General features: G+C 40.6%; 1 protein-coding gene across 2 annotated transcripts in view; it reads left to right on the top strand.

Annotated features, from left to right (window-relative positions):
• Positions 1–520: 520 nt before the first annotated feature.
• The window catches only part of phlpp2 (PH domain and leucine rich repeat protein phosphatase 2), a 36,221-nt gene continuing 16,663 nt past the window's right edge, over positions 521–20,078 (top strand). The window contains exons 1-6 of one of the 2 annotated variants that reach the window (XM_055036338.1): positions 521–935; positions 2,741–3,021; positions 5,884–6,017; positions 14,091–14,281; positions 15,755–15,880; positions 18,900–19,054. In XM_055036338.1, coding sequence (XP_054892313.1) covers positions 720–935; positions 2,741–3,021; positions 5,884–6,017; positions 14,091–14,281; positions 15,755–15,880; positions 18,900–19,054 — 1,103 coding nt within the window. In that variant the 5' untranslated portion in view covers positions 521–719. Of the gene's footprint in view, positions 936–2,740; positions 3,022–5,883; positions 6,018–14,090; positions 14,282–15,574; positions 15,649–15,754; positions 15,881–18,899; positions 19,055–20,078 lie in introns of those variants that run through there. The other variant, XM_055036339.1, reaches the window with a different exon arrangement.

The following is a 20,078-nucleotide window of genomic DNA, read 5'->3' as shown; positions in this document are numbered from 1 at the left end:
CAGTGCATATTTTTTATAAACTTTTACTGCACATCACCTGAATCATTGTGCAAAGCACGGCACAAATTTAAGTCGCCACTTCTCCAGAGCAGCATGTTTGCTTCACCTGATTTGTTTTTGTTTGCTGTCGAGCTGTGCGGCTGACATGCCATCAGAAACCGTGTGTTTATTTTCACCCTGAGGAATCCCTGCTGTGACAATCAAACTCCTCCAGCAGGACAGACAGCGTGAGAACAGGAAGACACACGAGCATCGGATGGAGAAAAAAAAAAAAGAAAAAAAGAACTTGGATGTAACCTGAGTCCAGAAGAACTTCACTGGTGGTTTTTAATGCATGCGCAATAGGAAGTTGGCATGCTCTGCTTTAAAATAACGTTTTACATTTAAGTCAATACAGTCAGATCTTAAACTGTACCTCCACTGAAGCCTTTTTTTTTTATTTTTTTTGTCCAACTCATTACTATTCATTTGAAGCCTCTCCCCTCTGACAGCGCCAGTGGGAGTTAAAGGAAAGCCTGAACCCGCCCCTGTAATGTTTATTGATCAGCTCCCCGGCAGGCAGGCGGGCCTGTGTGACAGCGGTCAGATTAGTCTTGGATATGGCGTCGCAGCGCCGACACGGGATGAATTTTCCTCTCTCTGTGGGAATTTTCCAGCCGTGTTCCGGGGACGCTCCTGCCTTTTGAGGCTGCTGACACCGGGGGGTGTGCTGGACATACATGGCGATGGAGGAGGAGGAGGAAAACAGCCCAGCGGTCCCTGCCATCAACATCCGAGCCGACACCAAGAAGGGAGGCGATGCCGGAGACAACGGGGCTTGTATCGACAGGCAGCCGGACACGGCGGTCCACCAAGCGGGGCTGAGCCGGACCGCGGGTCGCGGCAGCCGCAGCGGACCCGGAGCTCACTCCGCGACCGGGATCCGCGTGCTGAAGGCAGGTCATGACGGGCAGGGCGGCACACCGGGTGACAGAGCGCCGGTGACGGGGAGAGATTCGCCTCGCAGTCCCGCTGCAGCGGATCACCGAGCCGGGGGGCAAAGTGCATGATTTCCAACGCGTCCTGGCCGCGTTGCGTAACCTGTTATCATAAGTGATGGTTGTCATTCAGGGAGGAGCGCACCAAAAAATCCAATTAATACCAGCACAAACACACAGGGGTGTTTAGATGTGTCACAGGAAGGCCTCGTCCTGCCCAGGCTTCTGGTGATGTTAAAATGATGTTTGACGTGCATCTGCAGGGAGTCAGTCCTCCCTGCTGTGTTATTTTTATTAAACCAGTTTCAATGTTCAGTGAAAGAAGCCCAAATGCTCTGCTCCACCAATATCTCTTATTCAGATGTGGACAATCAGACATGTCTGTTCAGTTCTGAGGCTGTGTAGTAATTGTTTCAAATTCAGCTGTGTTGAGGAAAAATGGACACGTTTTGAATTTCTAGTCAGCGTCTTCGTTCACCTCGAAATTGGGTTGATCATTTAAGATGACTACTCTCCATGTTGCTTTTCATTTTTGATTTTCAGCACATAGTTGGCTGGAAAAATCGGAATGAACAAAATTAGATTTTTTAAAAGTATTTATATTTATATGTTGGAGGTGTTTCAAAAATCAAAGCTGCTCGGATCAATCTTTTATTATGTTGTCGTTTGCATGCTTTTGTTAATCCAAGGCCCACAAAGCGGGAAAGCAAACATATAAACTGCTATTTTTTCCCCGTTTGAACAATCAGGATGTTTACCAAAATCTCAAACTAACTCATTTTAGTGTTTTTTTTTCCCTGATGAGGAAAGAAAGGCCAAAGGATTGTCGCATTGTATAGAGTTTAGGTTTGACCTGGTTGAGCATTTCAGATTTTGAGCTGGAACTAGACTTCAGATTCCCTGAAAAACAGTGAAATGTCCCTTTAGTTGTGCAAACTTTAACCATTAACCATCTGTAGTGCATAGTCACATTTTCCTGCAGCGCTCAGCCTAATGTGTCATTACGGCCCATCCGCTGTTGACTGGGCTTCCATTAGTGTTAGAAGATGTGATCAGGGTGCAACTAAAAAGTAATCTTTCCTATTTTTTATATTTTTGGTTCCCATTGGTGAAAGGGCACTCTGGGCAAGAAGCCATGTTTCTATATATATATATATAGGTAGATAGATAGATATATAGATAGACCTTTGTTTCAACCAAATAAAACATGAACGTATGAAGTGTTTGTATAGTTGACGCTCACAGATGAGGTTCTTCTCCACATATTCATCCATTCTTCTAAAACAAACTGAGTGGAAGCATTTCTGCCTATATTCTCAAGCATAATCTCATTTATTACAAATGCATGATTCATGTACAGCTAAAAAACAGTTTTACTGTTTGTGATGGTAGGACAGAGTATGTTTTTTTTTTTGTAGGTTTTCCTCCTGCAAAATTAGCGCATCAAACATGTGACACCAAGATGCCACTCTTGTTACTGTTTTACAACAACATTGAGGGGGGGAAAAATTACTTGTTTTCAATATTTCTTTGCTACAGCAAATACATGTAAATAAGGCTTTTTACATACTTTTTAAGTTTTCCTTTTCATTTGTTGCCTCTTTAATTTCATTCAAAAAACTGTTAAACTATATTTATGAAAATGAATCAAACAAATCATCCAGCTATTGAGCGGTAACTCGTGTTTTTGTCGTTGCTGGATTTTGAACCTCCTTCAAACTCTTTTGCAACATGTTTTGAAGAGACCTCCCTGTTTTCCGCAGCGCAACATGAAGAGGAACGGGAGCCGGAGCTGCGTGACGAGGAAAACCAGATTCGGGTCACGAGAGCGGGACTGGCTGAAGGGGGACACCCAACGAGGCTGTGTGTGCCTCTACGGCGGCACCACAGATCCCCAGCCGCCTGCTTCAGGCCCACAGGCCTCCTCCACCCCTCAGACAGACCTGCAGTTGGTGCTCTGCTCCACCAGCACCACCGTGGAGGAGCTCTGTGCTCAGAGAAACGGACAGGGACTCTACGTTCAGCTGCATGGAGACCTTCTCAGGTAAATGCACTGTACAGTAACATGAAGTGCTGAAAGCAGTTGCATGAGGCTGATGTTGTAGGGTGGGTCTTTTTCTTGGCAATGTCCTCAAAATCAGAACTAAACAACGGCAATTACTTTGCTGACATCAAGATCGAGCAGCTGCAGTCCTGCTGAAACGTCTTCTGTGGATCTGCTCCAAACAAAATCCTCGCGCGCTCCAAAGGAACCAACCACAGTCTGATGTGAAATCATGTATAAGAGAAAGAAAAACATTTCTGGAGGATCAGAAACGCCTCGCATCTCAGCTGCGCAGCAGAACTGGAAGTGAAACGTGAGATGATATGGAAGCTCGTCTCTTCCATTAGAGACACTGCAGCTATAAGTGTATCGACTTGCATTAAGACGTAGGCGATGCAGAAGAATTTTTACCGAAACAGACATTCATCATTTTTATTGTTTAAGCAGAATGTCACAGCGAACTAGCCTGAGTGAATACAAAACATACCGTTTGATCCCAAACTCCCACAGCACCTCACCAGTTTTACCCTCCAGGTGCATACACCCCTTCAGATCCACCGCAGGCCCTCTGGAAAACAGCAACTGACCCCCTGACTGTCTGGCTCACTGATCCGTGACCAGGAAGGAATTTGTTCTTTTGCTCTTTCTTGGAAAACCCAAAGCGGGAATATAGTATTGTAGAAAATAAGCGCTCGGCTTCAGCTTAAATCTCAGCGCCTTATCTAGCGTGGTGTGTGACAGTTCACTCAGTTTACTCATGGACTGTCAGTGAAACTTTTGGCTGTCGTTGTGCGGCAATGTTTTCTAAAGTTATCAGCATACCTGCCATATATGTGTAGAATAGACTTTAATAAATTCACACTTAAAAGTTTAACCCCCCTCCACTAATTTCTGTACTTTTGCTTGTGGAGAAAACGAACGATGTTAAAGATGGTTTTTTTTTTTTTTTTTTAGATCACTGGAGCAAAAACCAGTGAGGCTTCAACTGCACTTCGTAAAGCCTCATTTTGACAATAAAGCAGAATTTTCCTAGGTTGACTCATACAAAGAGAGAGAGAGATTTATGACCATTTGTCTTTAAAAACCTCACGGTTTAGTAGGTTAGTGAGTCACAGTTTGCAGTTTTGCAATCTACAAGACAATACCAGGAGTGAAACTGGAGGCGAATGGAAAGAGCTGACCAGGAGTGACTTAGAAGTGGATGTCTTTATAGCAACTAAAGAATATTTTTGCTAAGGAGGCAAAAAATGTTTGTCCAATACGAATACTTTGGATCACTAAAAGAGTATATTGGTCTCTTGAACCTATAAGATATTTGAACCCAAAAGTTTTTGTCGATTATTTTTCTTTGAAAGAGAAGTTTTTCCTCTTTGCCTTTGATTTCCTTTGACAGTTTGTGATAACGTGCTGCTTTCAGACAATCTCTAATCCTTTATAACCAATTCTGCTTTTGCACCAAAACATAATAAGACAATAAGATGAATCGTGTCGATCCGTGCTTTCCATTTTTGGACCACCTATCCCTGTCCTGGTGGGTATCCCATTCCAAGAGGGTTACCGAGCCGGCCCAAGGTTCTGTTTTCCCAGCAGCTCACTCCTCCTCAGGGATCCATTAATTGCTTTTTCAGGACAGACTCGGCATGTAATCCCTCCAACACGATGCGGGTATTCCTGGAGTTTCCTCCCAGCTACAGTCATCCATTGGAAATGTCCTGAAGGAGACTCCCAGACCCACACATGGTTTTAAATGGTTTTTCCCTGGAGGAGAATGCAGTTTGATATCAGGGGCCTTTTAAATCGCTTTACCTTTCAATGTAAATATAAACTTAGTTGGCTCTTGAAGCTCATCCAGTCAGATATTAAAAAAAGCCTTGCAGAGTTATGATTTTATGAGGTCACCTCTGATAAGATGAGCAGTTAGAGGCCTGGGGGAAAAAAAATCCAAGGAGTTGGAAAAACCGTAAGGATTCAAAGAAAGTGCCAACACACCTTTGTGTTGTGCAGGCATAACAGGAACCCTAACCGTCGTAAAAAGCCAAGCGCTGTTCAATTCATCATCTGGAAATGGGAAGCGTGTAGCGAAGATATGGCCGTCTACATAACAGGAAGAGAAAAGAGAGCATGAATCACTGATGTAGCCAAAAGGCCCATTGAAACTCTGGTATCAGTATCTATAAACATGATGTCTTTCAGGTGTGCAAATCTGGACTTTGCATATGAATGGAGAGAAGCAGGAAGTTCTGTTTGTAGTTTGGAGACACAGCAAATATTTGGAAGTAGGAGCTCTGATCGAATGTCATTTCCTCAATTCAAACTCTGTCTAAAAGTGACGTCACACTGATGTAGTTAGAACTAAATACAGGAACATTCAGCTGTTTTGCAAAACCATTTTTTTAAGACCATGTATATTTTCCTTCCACTTCACCATAATACCATATTTTGAGCTTGTCTGTCCCAATAACTCTCGACTAGCTGCACCAAAGATTGTGCTTTGAATGTGACAAAAATGTAATAAAGTTCTAGAGATTTGAATCCCTGACGAATAGCAAGGAAAAAATATATTTATACCAAATGGAACGGGGTCATTCCAAAAAGATGAAACATTTATAAATTATTATGTTATAATGAAAGATGAAAAACGAATTCCTACTTTTGAAACGCATAAATTAAACAATGTTCTTATTTTTTGAGTTTTCTTCAGGGATTCATGGTCAACTCGGGTTGCGTTGCTCTTCCAGGCAATTCAACTTTCCACAGGGCAAAGGATTTCTCTGAGCATTTGTTGGTGGCTCCACAGATCATTGCTTCATTATTCAAATCTGTGGTCAGGTCCTCCTCTAGATATATGTTTCGATCCTGCAGGAGGCTGGACCCCAGCGAGCGTCCCCTCCAGATGGTTTACGATTACCTGACATCGATGGGTTACGCAGACCCGGTGCGAGTGCAGCATGAAGCGGCCAACTCTGACCTCAGCTGCATGATCCGTTTCTACAGCGGTGAGTTCTCTGGCAGGAAGACGACTTTTTCATCATTTCCTACAGCCTGCTTTACAGTGTTGCCTTTTTGTTTTTGTAAAACTGGTTTGAAACAAGCTAAAAACACTCGGGAGTGGGTTACACGTTCAAAATGTAAATATATACCTGCAACACTGGAGTAATCTTTTAACTCTGTCTTTAATGCTTTAATGAAACAGACAAACACTTGGCATGAGGCTTGTTGGCCGACCATCAATCATTCCAATATTACCAATACTTGAACTTTACTTGACTTTACTAAATAAATCTGGCTTATACAAACAATTAATGGGCTATTTTGATGCATATTGAAGCAATTAAATAAGCTGTTTTCCAGCCCTTAAGTACATTTCTAATTTGTTAATTCTTTGACTGTGTTTTAATTGAAGTACATTATGAAATTAGACCAAATACTTGAAAATCACCAACTTTTACTGCAGTCGCCAATTAAAACAAATAGAGAATGTTGAATCTTTGAAATGATTCCAAAATTCAACATTTTTGTGTTTCCATTTGGGTCTCAACTGCTTTTAAAAACAGCCTATAAATACTTTAAAAACCACCCAGCTTTTTTTTTTTTGGCAATAAATTGATGTTCTTTGATTGTTAAGACACAATCGATGGGCACTGAGGTGTTACCCAGCAACCCCAATCGAGGTTACGATTGGGGTGACCTCGATTGGGCTCGGGTTGCCCCCTACCTAGCAACCCGAGCCACGCCCTGGTTATCACCTAACAACCCAAGCGGAGTGCCAGCACATTTGGGCAGCTGGTTTTACTGCTGTATGCTCTGTACAACGGCTGCTGGAAAAGATAAGTGTTGTTGTTGACTTACTATTCAGAAACCATTTGCTGGATTCTTGTTGGTCGTGCAGGAGGCTCTACTTCTGCTTTTGGGTCTGATTCAGGGTCAAAGATTTACGCTTGTATAACTGCTCACCTGTTTGGAGCCATTTTCAGGTGCGAGTGTAAATGTAGAGTTAGCAGCAGTTTATTTGGTTTAAAGTGACAACAAGCACTTAAACATCTGGTTCTGAAAGGAGCTCAGAATAGGCAGAAATCTCATTATCTGACAATAATTCTGAGCAAAAACAATGTATTGAATATGTTTTTGTTTAGTGCGTAGATCTACCCTAAACTGTTCAAGGAAGCATACTCGGTCCCCCTTAGTCACCCTTAGTCTCTATTTAAAAGTTTCTATGAAATCAGTCCCAAAGATGATTTTTTTCAGCATTTTCTCTTGAACTGATTTAGTTTACTGTGCCAGTTCGTCTTGGCCTCCACGTGTCCAGCAGCTTTCTGTTTTTTCCCCTCTTGCCAACATGAGAACTAGCCTAATTTGGCGACTATCGAACCACATTGGTCCAAGTTAAGCCGGGGCCCCTTGGAGACTTCCTGTCTTTATTTGTTATCTCATGGGAAAACGCTTCAAGGTCCAGGCATGGGATGCAATTCAGACCCTTAATGCCCAGCTGAGGCGGAGAGAAAAACTTCCTCCTTGTGTCTGTGAACTGATGAAGAAATACTTCAGTAGAGTTTGTAGTTTGCTGTATTTATGATAAATACTAACAGTCTGTCCTCTCATCCGCCTCACTCATATTCATAGCTCTACACTGTGTGCAGGATTTGTATCAGGAAATAATAGTTTGAAATTGCATATTTCTGAGTTCTTATCAGCTTTTAAGCTCTGATTGCATCGTCTTTCTTTTGACTAACTTCATAGCATCAGCACATCCAGCATTGGATGAACAAGTTCTGTTCATCCAGTGATCCAAATAGGTTTTATGTTGTGCTATTTATCAGATTGTAAAATAAAGAACACTTTCGTCCGTCCCTAAGGACAACATCTGTTGGATAACAATCTAATTTGGGATAGTAATATATTTATACTCATTCTGCAATTTAAAGTGTCCAGTTTATTATGCTGTGTTGAATATTTATTTCTTCACGTTTTTCCCTGGAGGGCCAATCTGCAGAAGTGAAACATCAGGTTTCGTCAGGATATGCATAGTGACACAACCGATTAAGAATTTTGTGCAAAGATGCGAGAACAGTTTTCTCTGAAATGACGTTTGTATTCGTGCAGATGTGACTTTTCAGTGGAACAAGTTTTGATTTGATGTAAAAGTTTACATCGTTTTCCAGATCTCAGCTTGTTTTGTCCATTCAAATTGGGGAACAGTTCCCTGAAAATGTATTTGATTTGTGGAGGTTAGTTACAGGTTCCAAGTTAAGTATTCACATAACTTGATTTAGTTGACCTTATATGGATTTTATATGACACAACAACACAAAGTGATGCATAATTGGTGACGTAGCAGAGCTGCAAATTAAAATTTTGATATTCATTTTCTGTGAAAATTGGAGGAATTGTGTCTTTTTTGTATTTAGCTCTGTATTTTTGTTTTGTTTTTATTTTTTGGGTAGTTTTTGTTAGCGTAGCAAACAAAATCTCTGCATAATACATTGAAGTTTGCTGCTGCAATGGGATAAAAAGGGAGAATTTCAACGAGTCTGAACACTTTTATATGGAAAGTTAAGAGAAAATGATGTCTGCTCATTGTTCAAACAGTGATTGAAACAATAAAGTTTTTAAATTTGGATTACTGGACCATGCATTTGACTTTCAAGAAATCTCTAAAGATCATGTTTGTGAAAATCTTCATCTAAAAATCAATCAGATCATCCTCTTTTCACCAGAAAACTCACATCTGTCTGCTTTGTGGTCATGATGTGCATTGGTGCACACATGTCTTCTGTTTAATTTCGGAGCACATTATTTTTCTGCCTTATTTTCTCCAGCTGTTGTGCTTCAAAGTTCAGAGCAGCAGGTGACCTGCGGAGTTTCACCATTACATCCTATTTATCCAGGAAAGCCCTCTGACACACACACGCCCGCACACACACCCTGATGCTGTGGCGCACAGATGAAATTAAAACAAACAAACGCAGGAGTAAACATTTCAGGGCTGTGACTTAATGAGGACACTCCTAGTGAAAACAGCCGGAGTTCCGGTGGTCCTGTTTGTCAGCTCATGCAGCTGTGGATCAGATGAAGCCGGTTGTCGGTTCTGGCGCTGGTCCCCACCGGGCCACGTTCCACCTCTGGCTTGGTGATGTCTCAGATCTTTGAGGTCATCGACGGAAAGCGGCTGTGTGGAGATCATAAGGTCTTCTGTCAGGGTTGGATCGGAGGGAAGTGCATCATCAGAAACTGAGTGAGATCACTTTATGCTTTATTAAACTGAGAGGTGTTGATTTGTTGAGGCTTTTGATGTCCCGCGCAGTTTATGCTTGTGACTCTCTTTCCAACTGTTGGACCACAATATCCAGAAATCATGTCCTCAAAGTGACTAATAACTCCCATGTTGGCCCTTCTTCTTCTTCATGCTAATATTTAAAGGAGCGAGTTTTTGTGGCAAAAACACAAGAGAGTAAAAATTAAATTCTGTTCAGATCCGATCTCCCGCAGTATTGCTCTGGGCAACAGAGCTGTGCGGAGAGCAGGCTCTCAGTGGTTTCCTGCCAGCTCCTCGTCCTGTTCTGTCTCTGCGATCAAGTTCGTTTCTCCCAAGGATTTCCTCTTACCCCCTTTTTAGACCCGCTGTCAGTTTTTCATTCGGTGCCGATGCCCAGTTTATAGATGGCACGTTTTATTTCTGCTGCTAAGTAGCCCCCATACAAATGGCCTGTTTTCATGTCATCTGTATTCAAATGCAGTGAGCAACTGTGCCTCATGAGATCGGCATGCCAGGATTTAGATTTATTTATTTTACACCGAAAATTTGTCTGTTGGTTTATCTTTTAAATATAGGTGGTTGAAACCCGCCAACAAGAGGCATCTGTGCTGTGGGTAGAATCAGAGTTTGCTGTCGAAAAGAGCTTTCTGTTCTGAGTCAAATCAGACTGTTTCCGCCTCCACCGACCCCCTACTGCATGCTAATGCAATCTTGAGTAAGACAAAAAGGCTCTGGGAAACAGAGAGTATTGTATTCATCTAAGTGCTTGAGAAATGGCTTGAAGTAATCCAATATAGGAATAAAAAATGAGTTTAGAAACTATGGAAGCCCTTCTTACCAAGTGCTGCAGCCTTAAACAGCTCCATAAAAGAGAAGAAGCCTTTCCTATTCTGCCACTGGATGCCAAAGTAGAAAACAAACATACCAGTTTCATATTTTGGGCTTTTATTTATGTTTCTTTGTGTTCATTGTGAGGGTGTTTAACAGTGGATCTAAAAGGCCTACACAGTCTTGTTAAGATGCCAGGTTTTTGTGATGTAACACATGTAAATAAAAAAAAGCATTGCAGTATTTCTCCACCTCTGTGACATATGGATGATTTAACTAAAAACAAAAGTAACCATGTACTTAGTGAAACATGACGGTGGACATGTGATGGACAGTTTTTAGACATACATTTTTAAAAATCAAGGTGGATGAGAGATGCAATTTTTGAAGAACATACATCCAAATCAACAAATGTATGGCCATATCTAATATTTTATTTTGTAGGCCAAGCCAGAGTTCAAAAGTAAATCTGACAAACATGTCTGTGAGGTAACATGAAAAATATATATATGTCCACACGATCTGAGATTTGGACAATATTTTTGCAAATATTGAGGTGCTGATAGACTCCTACCAAAGAAGACTAAATGGTGGAAATGAATCAACAAAATATTAGTTTACTGCAACCAGATTTGTTTGTTTTCCAGTTGAGTTGTACAGGATATAGGTACAAGTCACATTAAAGCTGGACTATTTTCTTAAAAAGTATTTTTATTTCATCACAACATCCTGACATTTCAACAAGTATACACTTTTTATATGCATTGTATATGTTTAAATGTCTTTAGAGATTCTCTACATGCTATCACTTTAGTTTTACTGCTTTTATTGTGGCGTTATAAAAGTTTTATTCAACCTTTACAGTTTCAGAAAATGCTTAGTGGCAGGATATTTTAAAGCAGTAATCCAGTTGTACCCAACAATGTTATCAAAATATTTTGACAATGATGATCAAAGTCCTCTCCCCTCAAGTTATTAACAGAAAGAGGCAGAGAAAATGCAAGCTCATATTAAAAAACTATTTTTGTTTTGGTTTGCAAAATCCCAGCTGTGGGGGGTAAATGTGCAGGTAAAACCATTTCAGGATTAAAAAAGCTAACTCGGAGACAGCAACATTTGTCTCGGCTCTCTAAATTATCCGCACTGTTATTTAGCTGTTCTTCTAAAAATGCACAAAAATAGTTTATTATCTCATATCGATACGTCCTGCAGGTTGCATATAATGCTATATTTGCATTGCTTGAATCATACAACATCTTGCTTTGTTCTGAAATAGGAATATATTTAAAACGTAAGTTATATAACATTATGTCAGTTCATAATGATTTTATGAAAGCACATAAAAATAATTTGTTTTAGGGATCAATTGCGGATTCAGGTTCTCTGATCTCAGTTTACTTTTTCATATCACCCTCAGGTCTTTCTTTCCTCACCTGCTTCCGCTCTCTTTGCTGTTTTCCTGTTTTTTTTTCTCTCTCTAGTGATCAGAATTCACCCCTCTGTGTCTAGTCTGCCGTGTCACGTGAAGCCAGATGTCCCAGAAACGTCTTGTGAAGGTCACAGACACACTTGAGTGAACAGATAAGAAGACGCACATTTGACTGATTGGTTTCTCGCCTCCCCATCCCCGGGTTTTTTTTTTTTTAGCAGCCTCCACTTATACGACGTCTGACCCCAGTTGATCATTAGCTGAGTGGAAGCAGCGCGGCGTCTTGAGGAAACCGTGTTACACAACATGCTCTGACCGTGTCACCAAGCCCCCATGGAGCTGCTGGGAATGGTCAACACAATTTGTCATCAGCTGGATGAAGTGGATTTGGCTGGCTCTCTGCAGAGCTACGAGAGGTTGCAGGAGACAGTATGGAGATTTTCCAACTCAGATTGGACTTTGGTTTTGTGAGCAACATGTTTCCCTGGCAACTAATAACCCTGCCGACAGTGAGGGATTGCATGTGTGTTTGCTTTAAAAGTTGGCTCCTGAAAGCTGGGGCTTTTGCGTTGGTGTTGCGTAAATGGGACTCTGGTTTTCACACAGGTAGTTGTAGTGCATAGATGGTTTATTTACTTGCAAAAATATTTATTACTGTAATGTTTTCAGATCACAGTTGGAATGATGGTAAATTAACAGGAAATTATATATGCATCCATTTTTCTCCCCAAACAAAAATGTCAGAAGTATACATTGGATTTGTATTAAACCTTTTTTAAGTTGATACTTTGAGGAACTGCCTGTCAGTGCTCCTGTAGTTGTAGTCATTTTGGTTTGCCTCTTCCAGCTTTTCAGAGACATAAAGTTTTGCTGATTCTTGCAGCTCAAGCTCAGGCAGAATGGAAGGAAAGTGACTGGGAACATGAATTTTTAACCAGTTGCATTTAGGTCTGAACTTTCCTTTTAGGTGATTCTTTCCATGACAACCTTCCCTGTCCCTGCTGGACAAAAGGATCCCCACAGCATAATGCAGCCACCACCGGGTTATGTTGAAGAGATGCTGCGTTCAGGGGGATGTGCCGTGTTGCTTTTCCTGCACACATTGCATTTTGCATGTAAAACTTTGAAAAGACAAAGTTTGGTCTCGTCTGACCACACTGTCTTCTCGCATATGCTTGCATATGTTATATGGCTTGTGAGGTTTTTGTTGTTCTTGCTTTTGTTAAGGAGTAAAAAAAAAAATCACAAAGACTGTCTGTCATTTTCTTTTGACCCCACATTTATGTTTATTGTTATTTCTTATTGTTTATTTTTTGTGTTACTTTATCTTCTTTGCATAGAAAATATGTACAAAGTTAAAAGATGGATCTACAAGAAGAAATTATTTACACCCACAGAAGACTCCACCTCTGGATCCTTCAATTCTCCTCCGCACCGTTAAATACCTGCAATATGTAGTTTGATACTGAAAACATGTGAACACTTTTCCCAAAACAGTTTATTTTTGTTTTGAGTTAAAACAGCTACATGTCACGGAGGTGGAGAAATAATACAATGTATTTCTTTTATTTATATCTGAACACCAGATTGAAGAGACCCTATGGTTTAGTTAGTAAGAACACCCATTTAGCCTGGGTGAAGTTATTTAGTACTTTTTTAATATGTACTAACAAGGAAGCTATAGTTGTTCTCTTTTATTAAACTTCATTTCAGTAAAATAACGTATCGTGTCTCTAATTTTCAAAAGACAACAAAAAATTTGCAGCTAAGCAGTTTGTTGTCAAGCACACTTAACTTCTTCGTGATCGCTTGTCTGCTGAGGAATAGCAGCAGGAGTATTTCTCTGTGTCTCAATGCCCTTGCAAAGTGAAAGGGACACGGAGAAAAAGAATGAGCCGGACAAAATGCGCTAGAGTAAGCAGATTCTCAAAAAGAGCATCAGAGTGGGAGGAAGCATGAGTTGGTTTGAGGGGAATTTAAAAACAGAGGACAGGAGTCTGAGGTGGGCTCTTTCTCCTTTGAGCTTAATTGGCTTGTCTCCTAACTGAGTGTTCTTGAAAGCTGGCAGAGACAGCAGCTCTGAAGTCCTGCTATGGTGGCCACTGGGTTTCCCACTGTGCAAGCTGGCAGAAATAAACTGGGCAGAATGACTTTTAATGTGACAAAAGCCGATTCATTTATCCATACATCTAGCACTTGGTGGTAGCAAAAAAACCAAGAAATTGTTTCATAATTTTTGCTGTGCAGAATCATGTTTTATTGATGTAGGCTAAGGTAAAGAAGCTGTTTCTATCCTAAGTAGTGATGTAACATCATTTCCTGGAACATTGCGGCGTCTAATAAACAGGTGATATCAGACGGATCATGACTGATCCATGACTTTCTATATGACTTCATTTTCTGGAAGCATCTAATCTCTGTAGAGCCTGAACACGTGCCAGTAATTAGCTGTTTCTGTTTCTCCGAAACTGAATTGGTTCTAAGAATTAGGGGGTCTTGTGTGTTAGATAAATGCCTGTGGGCCCATATTAACCTTTGTGTGGGTCTGTTTCCCTCTAGAGAGGCCAGTGAATGCAGACCAGCAGGAGCGGACCTTGTTGAAGGGTGTGTTCAGCGTCCGAAAAGGCAAGACGCAGCTGCACAAGTGGGCAGAGCGGCAGGTTATTCTGTGCGGCACGTGTTTAATAGTGGCCTCTGTGAAAGACAGTCTGGCGGGGAAGATGCATATCCTGCCCCTGGTGGGCGGAAAGGTGAGAGTTCATGAGTTTCATGATCTGAATTTGCATTGACATCTTGTTCTCCACAGGATAGAGGCTACAACCCAATCCACACTTACATATTTTCACCAAGTAAAAACATTAAAATGCAGCTGTAAGCTTCATCAAATGCTTTGATATGAAAAACACAGACTTATCTCAGTCCAGCAATTGTAAACGGAAAGAACAGGAGCTTTTTAAAGAGACAGGGACCCAATTTGAAGGCATCAAATGACATCAGACTTCCTTTGAGTCATGTTAGACATTATTTTTAGAAGAGAAAATGGTGACCTAGCTAAGTGACTGGGCTTTAAAATGACATTATGTGCATTGAAATTACACAATATCACACCGTTGAAGATCAAGTGTTATTAAAAACAGAATTGGCTGCTAACTCATGCAGTGCTCCAACTCTCATTCGAAAGAAAACTCTTGATTATTTGACCATGCATCTCTGTCACCACATTGTCAAGATCCACAAAACTACATAGCCTGGATAACAAAGCCACACGACTGGTTCAGATACTCCAGAAGGGTAAAGGTCAGGTCCACTGGCTTGGACAGAGGCTACATGATTCCTCTTGGATCCTTTTCAATAACCTGAAATAAACTTTCCCAAGGAAGTTGAGAAACATGATCCCACATAGCTTGAAAAGCCTTTTCATTTCATTTTCTTATTCCACCATGACAGTCTGCCACTCCACAGGTGTTGTCAAACATGACCAAACATGTCAAGAGTTTTCAGCATCTCCAATACTCCTGACCCCAATTTCTCCAGCTCTGCCTCTTCCACAAAGCAGGAAGGTGCTGAGTTGATTCAGAAGATCCTCAAAGCTCTTCTTCTACTTCCTGACAGTCTCTTTAGTGTGGGTCTGCAGTTTCCCCTCCAACATATATATCAGCTTTTTATTATTAAAGACCAACATTGAGCCTTTGCCTTGGTGTAAATGATGTTTCTCTTCACTGATCATTTGATTTGCCATCTGGTTGCACAAACAGCGCTTCGTTGGTCTAATTGAATTTTACTCATGATAGATGTAGATAAACAAATGGTCTAACTTATGACATGCCAAGAGTTTAATTTTTTATTTATTTATTTTGCTGATTTGCTCTCACATTTTCCCTCAGCAGATTGTGTGTAACCAAAGACGAGTTGGATCATTAAACTTCTGCTGTATGACTTCAGTCAGCATTGACTCGAAACCATCGCAATCTATAAAACTGAAAACAAATCTTAGCGTCTCAGGAAGAAAGGCAGTGGGAATGGCTTCAAATCGGTCAGACCGGCACCTTGATTGGTTGTTTTAACTGCTCATTGTGTGTGAAGCACCATAATATGTCCTGTGATCCAGCTAATATTGGTAATGAACAGTAATCATATGCAAAGTTTGAGGTTTTCGACATAAATTTCACCAACTTAATGGAGACAAAGCGTCTTCACTTTCTTTCTGTTTTCACTGCGTCCAGGTTGAGGAGGTGAAGCGGAGGCAGCACTGTCTGATGTTGAGCTCCGCCGGATCGCAGGCACAAACTTACTTTGTCAATTTCGACACGCTCGCCGACTACCAGCGATGGCACCGGCAGGCGTCAAAAGTAAGCAGGGAACCCAGAGCGTGTGGCGGCATGTGCATGTGCATATGCATGTGCATGTGCATGTGCATGCGTCGCACAGTATTCCTGGAATGGTTTCCTTTCAGCCAGCGGATGTTTGTTCCCAGCTGGCCCTGCTGGGTTTGCGCATTCATCAGAGATTTGATGTCGAGGTGGCTCCCAGACATCTCACTGGCTACACAAATGAGATGTTTATTAATTCAAGCCCACAGGTCTCCTCAGATTGTACTTACCTCCGTTCGTGGATACATCTGTTTTTGTTTTTCGTCCAGCGTCTCTCGGCAGGGGAGCGTTTTATCTTGTGAGTCACTGTGGATTAGCAAATGCTACTTTAGCATCAATATATTTCTGTATTTGGGTCTTGCTCTGTTTTTCAGAGAATGACGTCAACTGCTTACAGCTGTTTCTCTTCTTGAAGTTCTGCTCTGCTCGGTTTGCTTTGCGCATAATATAATAATTACGGGGTGATGTTGTTACGGCTCCTTTCTGGAGCTGAATGATGCGAGAGTCTGAGCTGAGCCAGAGCCAGGAAGCAGTTTGCAAAAGGAGGAGATCAGGAATAGGAAGTCATAAAAAGTACGCAATTAACTACAGATTCATGGTAAATCCACAACTTCTCTCTGCCTCCTGTGGTATGGAGTATTTGCTTAGAAAAGGCCTTTTAATGCACTGTAGTTAGACAGACATGAAGACCAAAGGGTTTTTGTAGCTACAGATCATGACTGATGGAAGCTTTGTGGACAGTTTTTATGCAACCCTGCATAAATTATCTAAACCATTAAGTCTGTGTATGTATATATAGAGAGAGAAAGTCAGTGTGTGCATTTGTCTCGTCACAAGGATCTCCCAGGAGGGTCACTGTGAATGCAAGGGTGAGTAAAAAACAGGTAACAAAGTTCCCATGAAAACGTCTAGGTTAGAGTATTAAAAATGCAGAACTGGACATATGGGTTTAATTTCCATCCGACTTGTCACTTTTTCACTCTTCCCTAAGTTGTATACAGCTCTGGAAAAAATTAAGAGACCGCTTAAAATGATCGATTTCTCTGATTTTACTTTTTATAGTTACATGTTTGAGTAAAATGAACATTGTTCTTTTATTCTATGAACAACTGACAACATGTTTCTGAGATTCCAAGCAAAACTTTAGTATTTATTTGCAGAAAATGAGAAATGGTCAAAATAGCAAAAAGATGCAGAGCTTTCAGACCTCAAATAATGCAAAGAAAACAAGTTCATATTGCAGTAATTCATTAACGACAATACTAATGGTTTAACTCAGGAAGAGTTCAGAAATCAATATCTTAGCTCTGCCTTTGCACAGACAGCCTTCTCACTCAAAGCATTACAGAGAGTAACAAACTACCAAAAAGTCTTAAACTTTCCTCCAACCTGAGAGACTTTTCTTGTAATGGCTGATTGAAAATCAGCGCTGTCTGCATTGGCTGCATGGATTCGTATAGTGATTGTATATTGGGTATATGGAGACTTTCAATGTATGCTTTATGATATTAGACTATTTTATTAAAGATGGAAACCAGATTAAGATAAATCTGGTTCAAAGCATATTTTATTAATATCTTGCGCACATTGTCCCTGTTTTAAATAAGCAGGGAAAAATGCTAGAAATAAAGAAGAAACAAAAAAAGATCAGAGACGATGGCTTTCAGGAAACCAGGGGTGTAAAAACAAGGGAGGTGACGTAAACGACAGGGACCAGGGGAATCTGATGTGGGGAGTCTGAACTGAGGCGCTTTGCTTATTAATAAGCAAAGAAAGTACAACAAACAACTGAGCAGAATGAAGACGTTAAAATGATCACCAAAATCTACTACGCAAAATTAACCCAGTATGGCGCAGAACCCTAAAACCAAAGAGAAATAATTATCAAAGTCTTTAGCGCCATGACGGTCAATGTTTCACACGAGGCAAAAACATCACGAGTCTCTTATCTTTCACCCTTTAGATTAGTTTGTGATTTATCATGGCTTGATGTAAAAATGACATTCACGAGGTAACACTAGCTGTGTAACAGATTATTCAGTGACTAACATTTATCATGTTGTCCTTGCTCCAGATTAAGGACATCCTTCTCAGCCTGGGAAACAGAGAATGCGTGAGAGGTCTAGTTTTATTTGTGTGGACCGAATGTATTTGGCTTCTCTCTTGTTCAAACAAAACTCGGACCAATCACACATATGATGACTCTCTTGCTTTTATGCTCTTTTATTTCCCTAACTCAGGGTTTCTGCAACATGAGCAACATCTTTCTAAAGACTCCCAAAAGAATTTGCTTATTTACAATGCAAACAGAATTTGTATGTAAAGACCCTAAAAAGGAATCGCTCTAGGGGTCTTCCATTTGAATGTTTTAATTAAATTTAGTTTATTTTCGAAGTGAGAACTCCTCTGTTGCTTTATATTCTCATTGTAACTTTTGATGTTTTCAAATAATGTTTAGTTTTTCTCAAAAGGAAAAAATAAACAGTGATACGTACTATATCCACAAAACTTGATGAGCTTTTACCATCAAGGGTTTTTGTGGCTCTAGAGAAATGTTATTTGAGTCTTGATTTAGTTTCTGCAAAAATACTTCATGCTACAATTGAACATATGAAAAGCGAACATCAAAGTAAAGTTGGTTTGATTGATTTGCGTTCACTTAATGGATCCAGTAGAAATCAAAAAGGCCCAAAGAAGTTTTAGACTGATTATCACTGTAGCAAGTAACAAAAATATCACATATCTTGCTGCAATTTTACATTTACCTCAGATGAGATGTGGAGAAGAATAAAGTGTAAAGAACCCTGTAATTTGGCCTTTGTCTAAAACTGCAGCAGAGCATCAGTGTATGTTGCTGGAACGCGACAAGACACGTTAGACATTAGCTTAAGTATTTCACTTATTCCCATCTCTCTTGTGTGTGTGTGTGTGTGTGTGTGTGCATGTGTGTGTGCGTGTGTGTGTGTGTGTGTGTGTGTGCATGTGCGTGTGTGAGCAGGTGGTTTCTCAGACGGTGAGTGTTGTGGACCTGTCCTGCTACAGCCTGGAGACGGTGCCTGAATATCTGTTTTACTGTCAAGATCTCACCCACCTCAACCTGCGGCACAACTTCATGAGGCTGCAGGGACCTGGAAGCCTGCTGAACCTCCCCAGGTACCTGGAGATTCACACATTTTCTCTGGATTAACACTGTGTGGTGGCTCCTACAGCCGGGAATCAACTCCACTCAAAATGTCAGAATTGACTTCATTGGATTTATTTTGAGCAGTTGCACCAAAGAAAACAAGTTATCTGTCATAGCAAGGCTAGCTAGGTATATTGGTTGAAGAATGTACTGTATCTAAACTCTCTTCTTTTACTTTTTAAGCTTGAAAAGCTAACAGTGAGCGTTGCAGATTCAAATCAACCCTGATTTCAAAATCTGATTCGGCTGCCTTGCATATAACTTAGCAAAAGCCAAGCAAAAAGCAGTTTATTTGCCTGCTGGATGATTATTTTCTCATGGTCTGAACTGTATAATCTCATTTAGTAAGATGTTGCTAACGTGAGCCTGGTCGCTACAAATGGTTGTCACACTTGGAACCTGAAAATGGTTGCACTGGGCTTTGAAGCCATTCTCACATCCATGTTCCCACTTTAGAAGTAAATAGAGATTGCATGTTCCAGGTAGCCCTCTGCCTTAGTTTATTTGGGAATTTCATTAGCAAACATAATCACCACCAACTCACCTTTTTGGCTTTTGCTGCTCAGTTGCTTCACATCACAGTTCAAAATGTTATTGACCTGAAAATTGATTGTTCCAACGACTGAAGGCAGATAAGATCGCTGACTTCCACCACAGTTTGGAAACCCAGTTTTAACACAACACACCATTAACCAGCGATTATCATCATCATCATAAAAAACAGTTTACTTGGTTAAAATTACAGAAGCAGTTTAAATTTGTTCCATCACAAAAATAATCTTTAATTTTACTGTGTGTAAAATCACACACAATCACTACGTCATTCATTTCTTAAACACTCAGCTCGTCTAGCATTGCTCTTTATATGTTTCTTGTCATTTGCATGTGAACCAATACAGAGCATAAACTACCTCTGGTCTATAACAGGAATGTGAAAATCTTTTTATCTGCGTGTTGTCCATTACCAGGGACAGGAATTTAGCTGCTTTTCAT

Source organism: Poeciliopsis prolifica, unplaced genomic scaffold, assembly GCF_027474105.1.
Source record: "Poeciliopsis prolifica strain line A6 unplaced genomic scaffold, Auburn_PproV2 SCAFFOLD011, whole genome shotgun sequence".
Classification (NCBI taxonomy): domain Eukaryota; kingdom Metazoa; phylum Chordata; class Actinopteri; order Cyprinodontiformes; family Poeciliidae; genus Poeciliopsis; species Poeciliopsis prolifica.
Note: the sequence above shows the minus strand (reverse complement) of the source record. Positions and strands in the feature narration are given on the sequence as shown.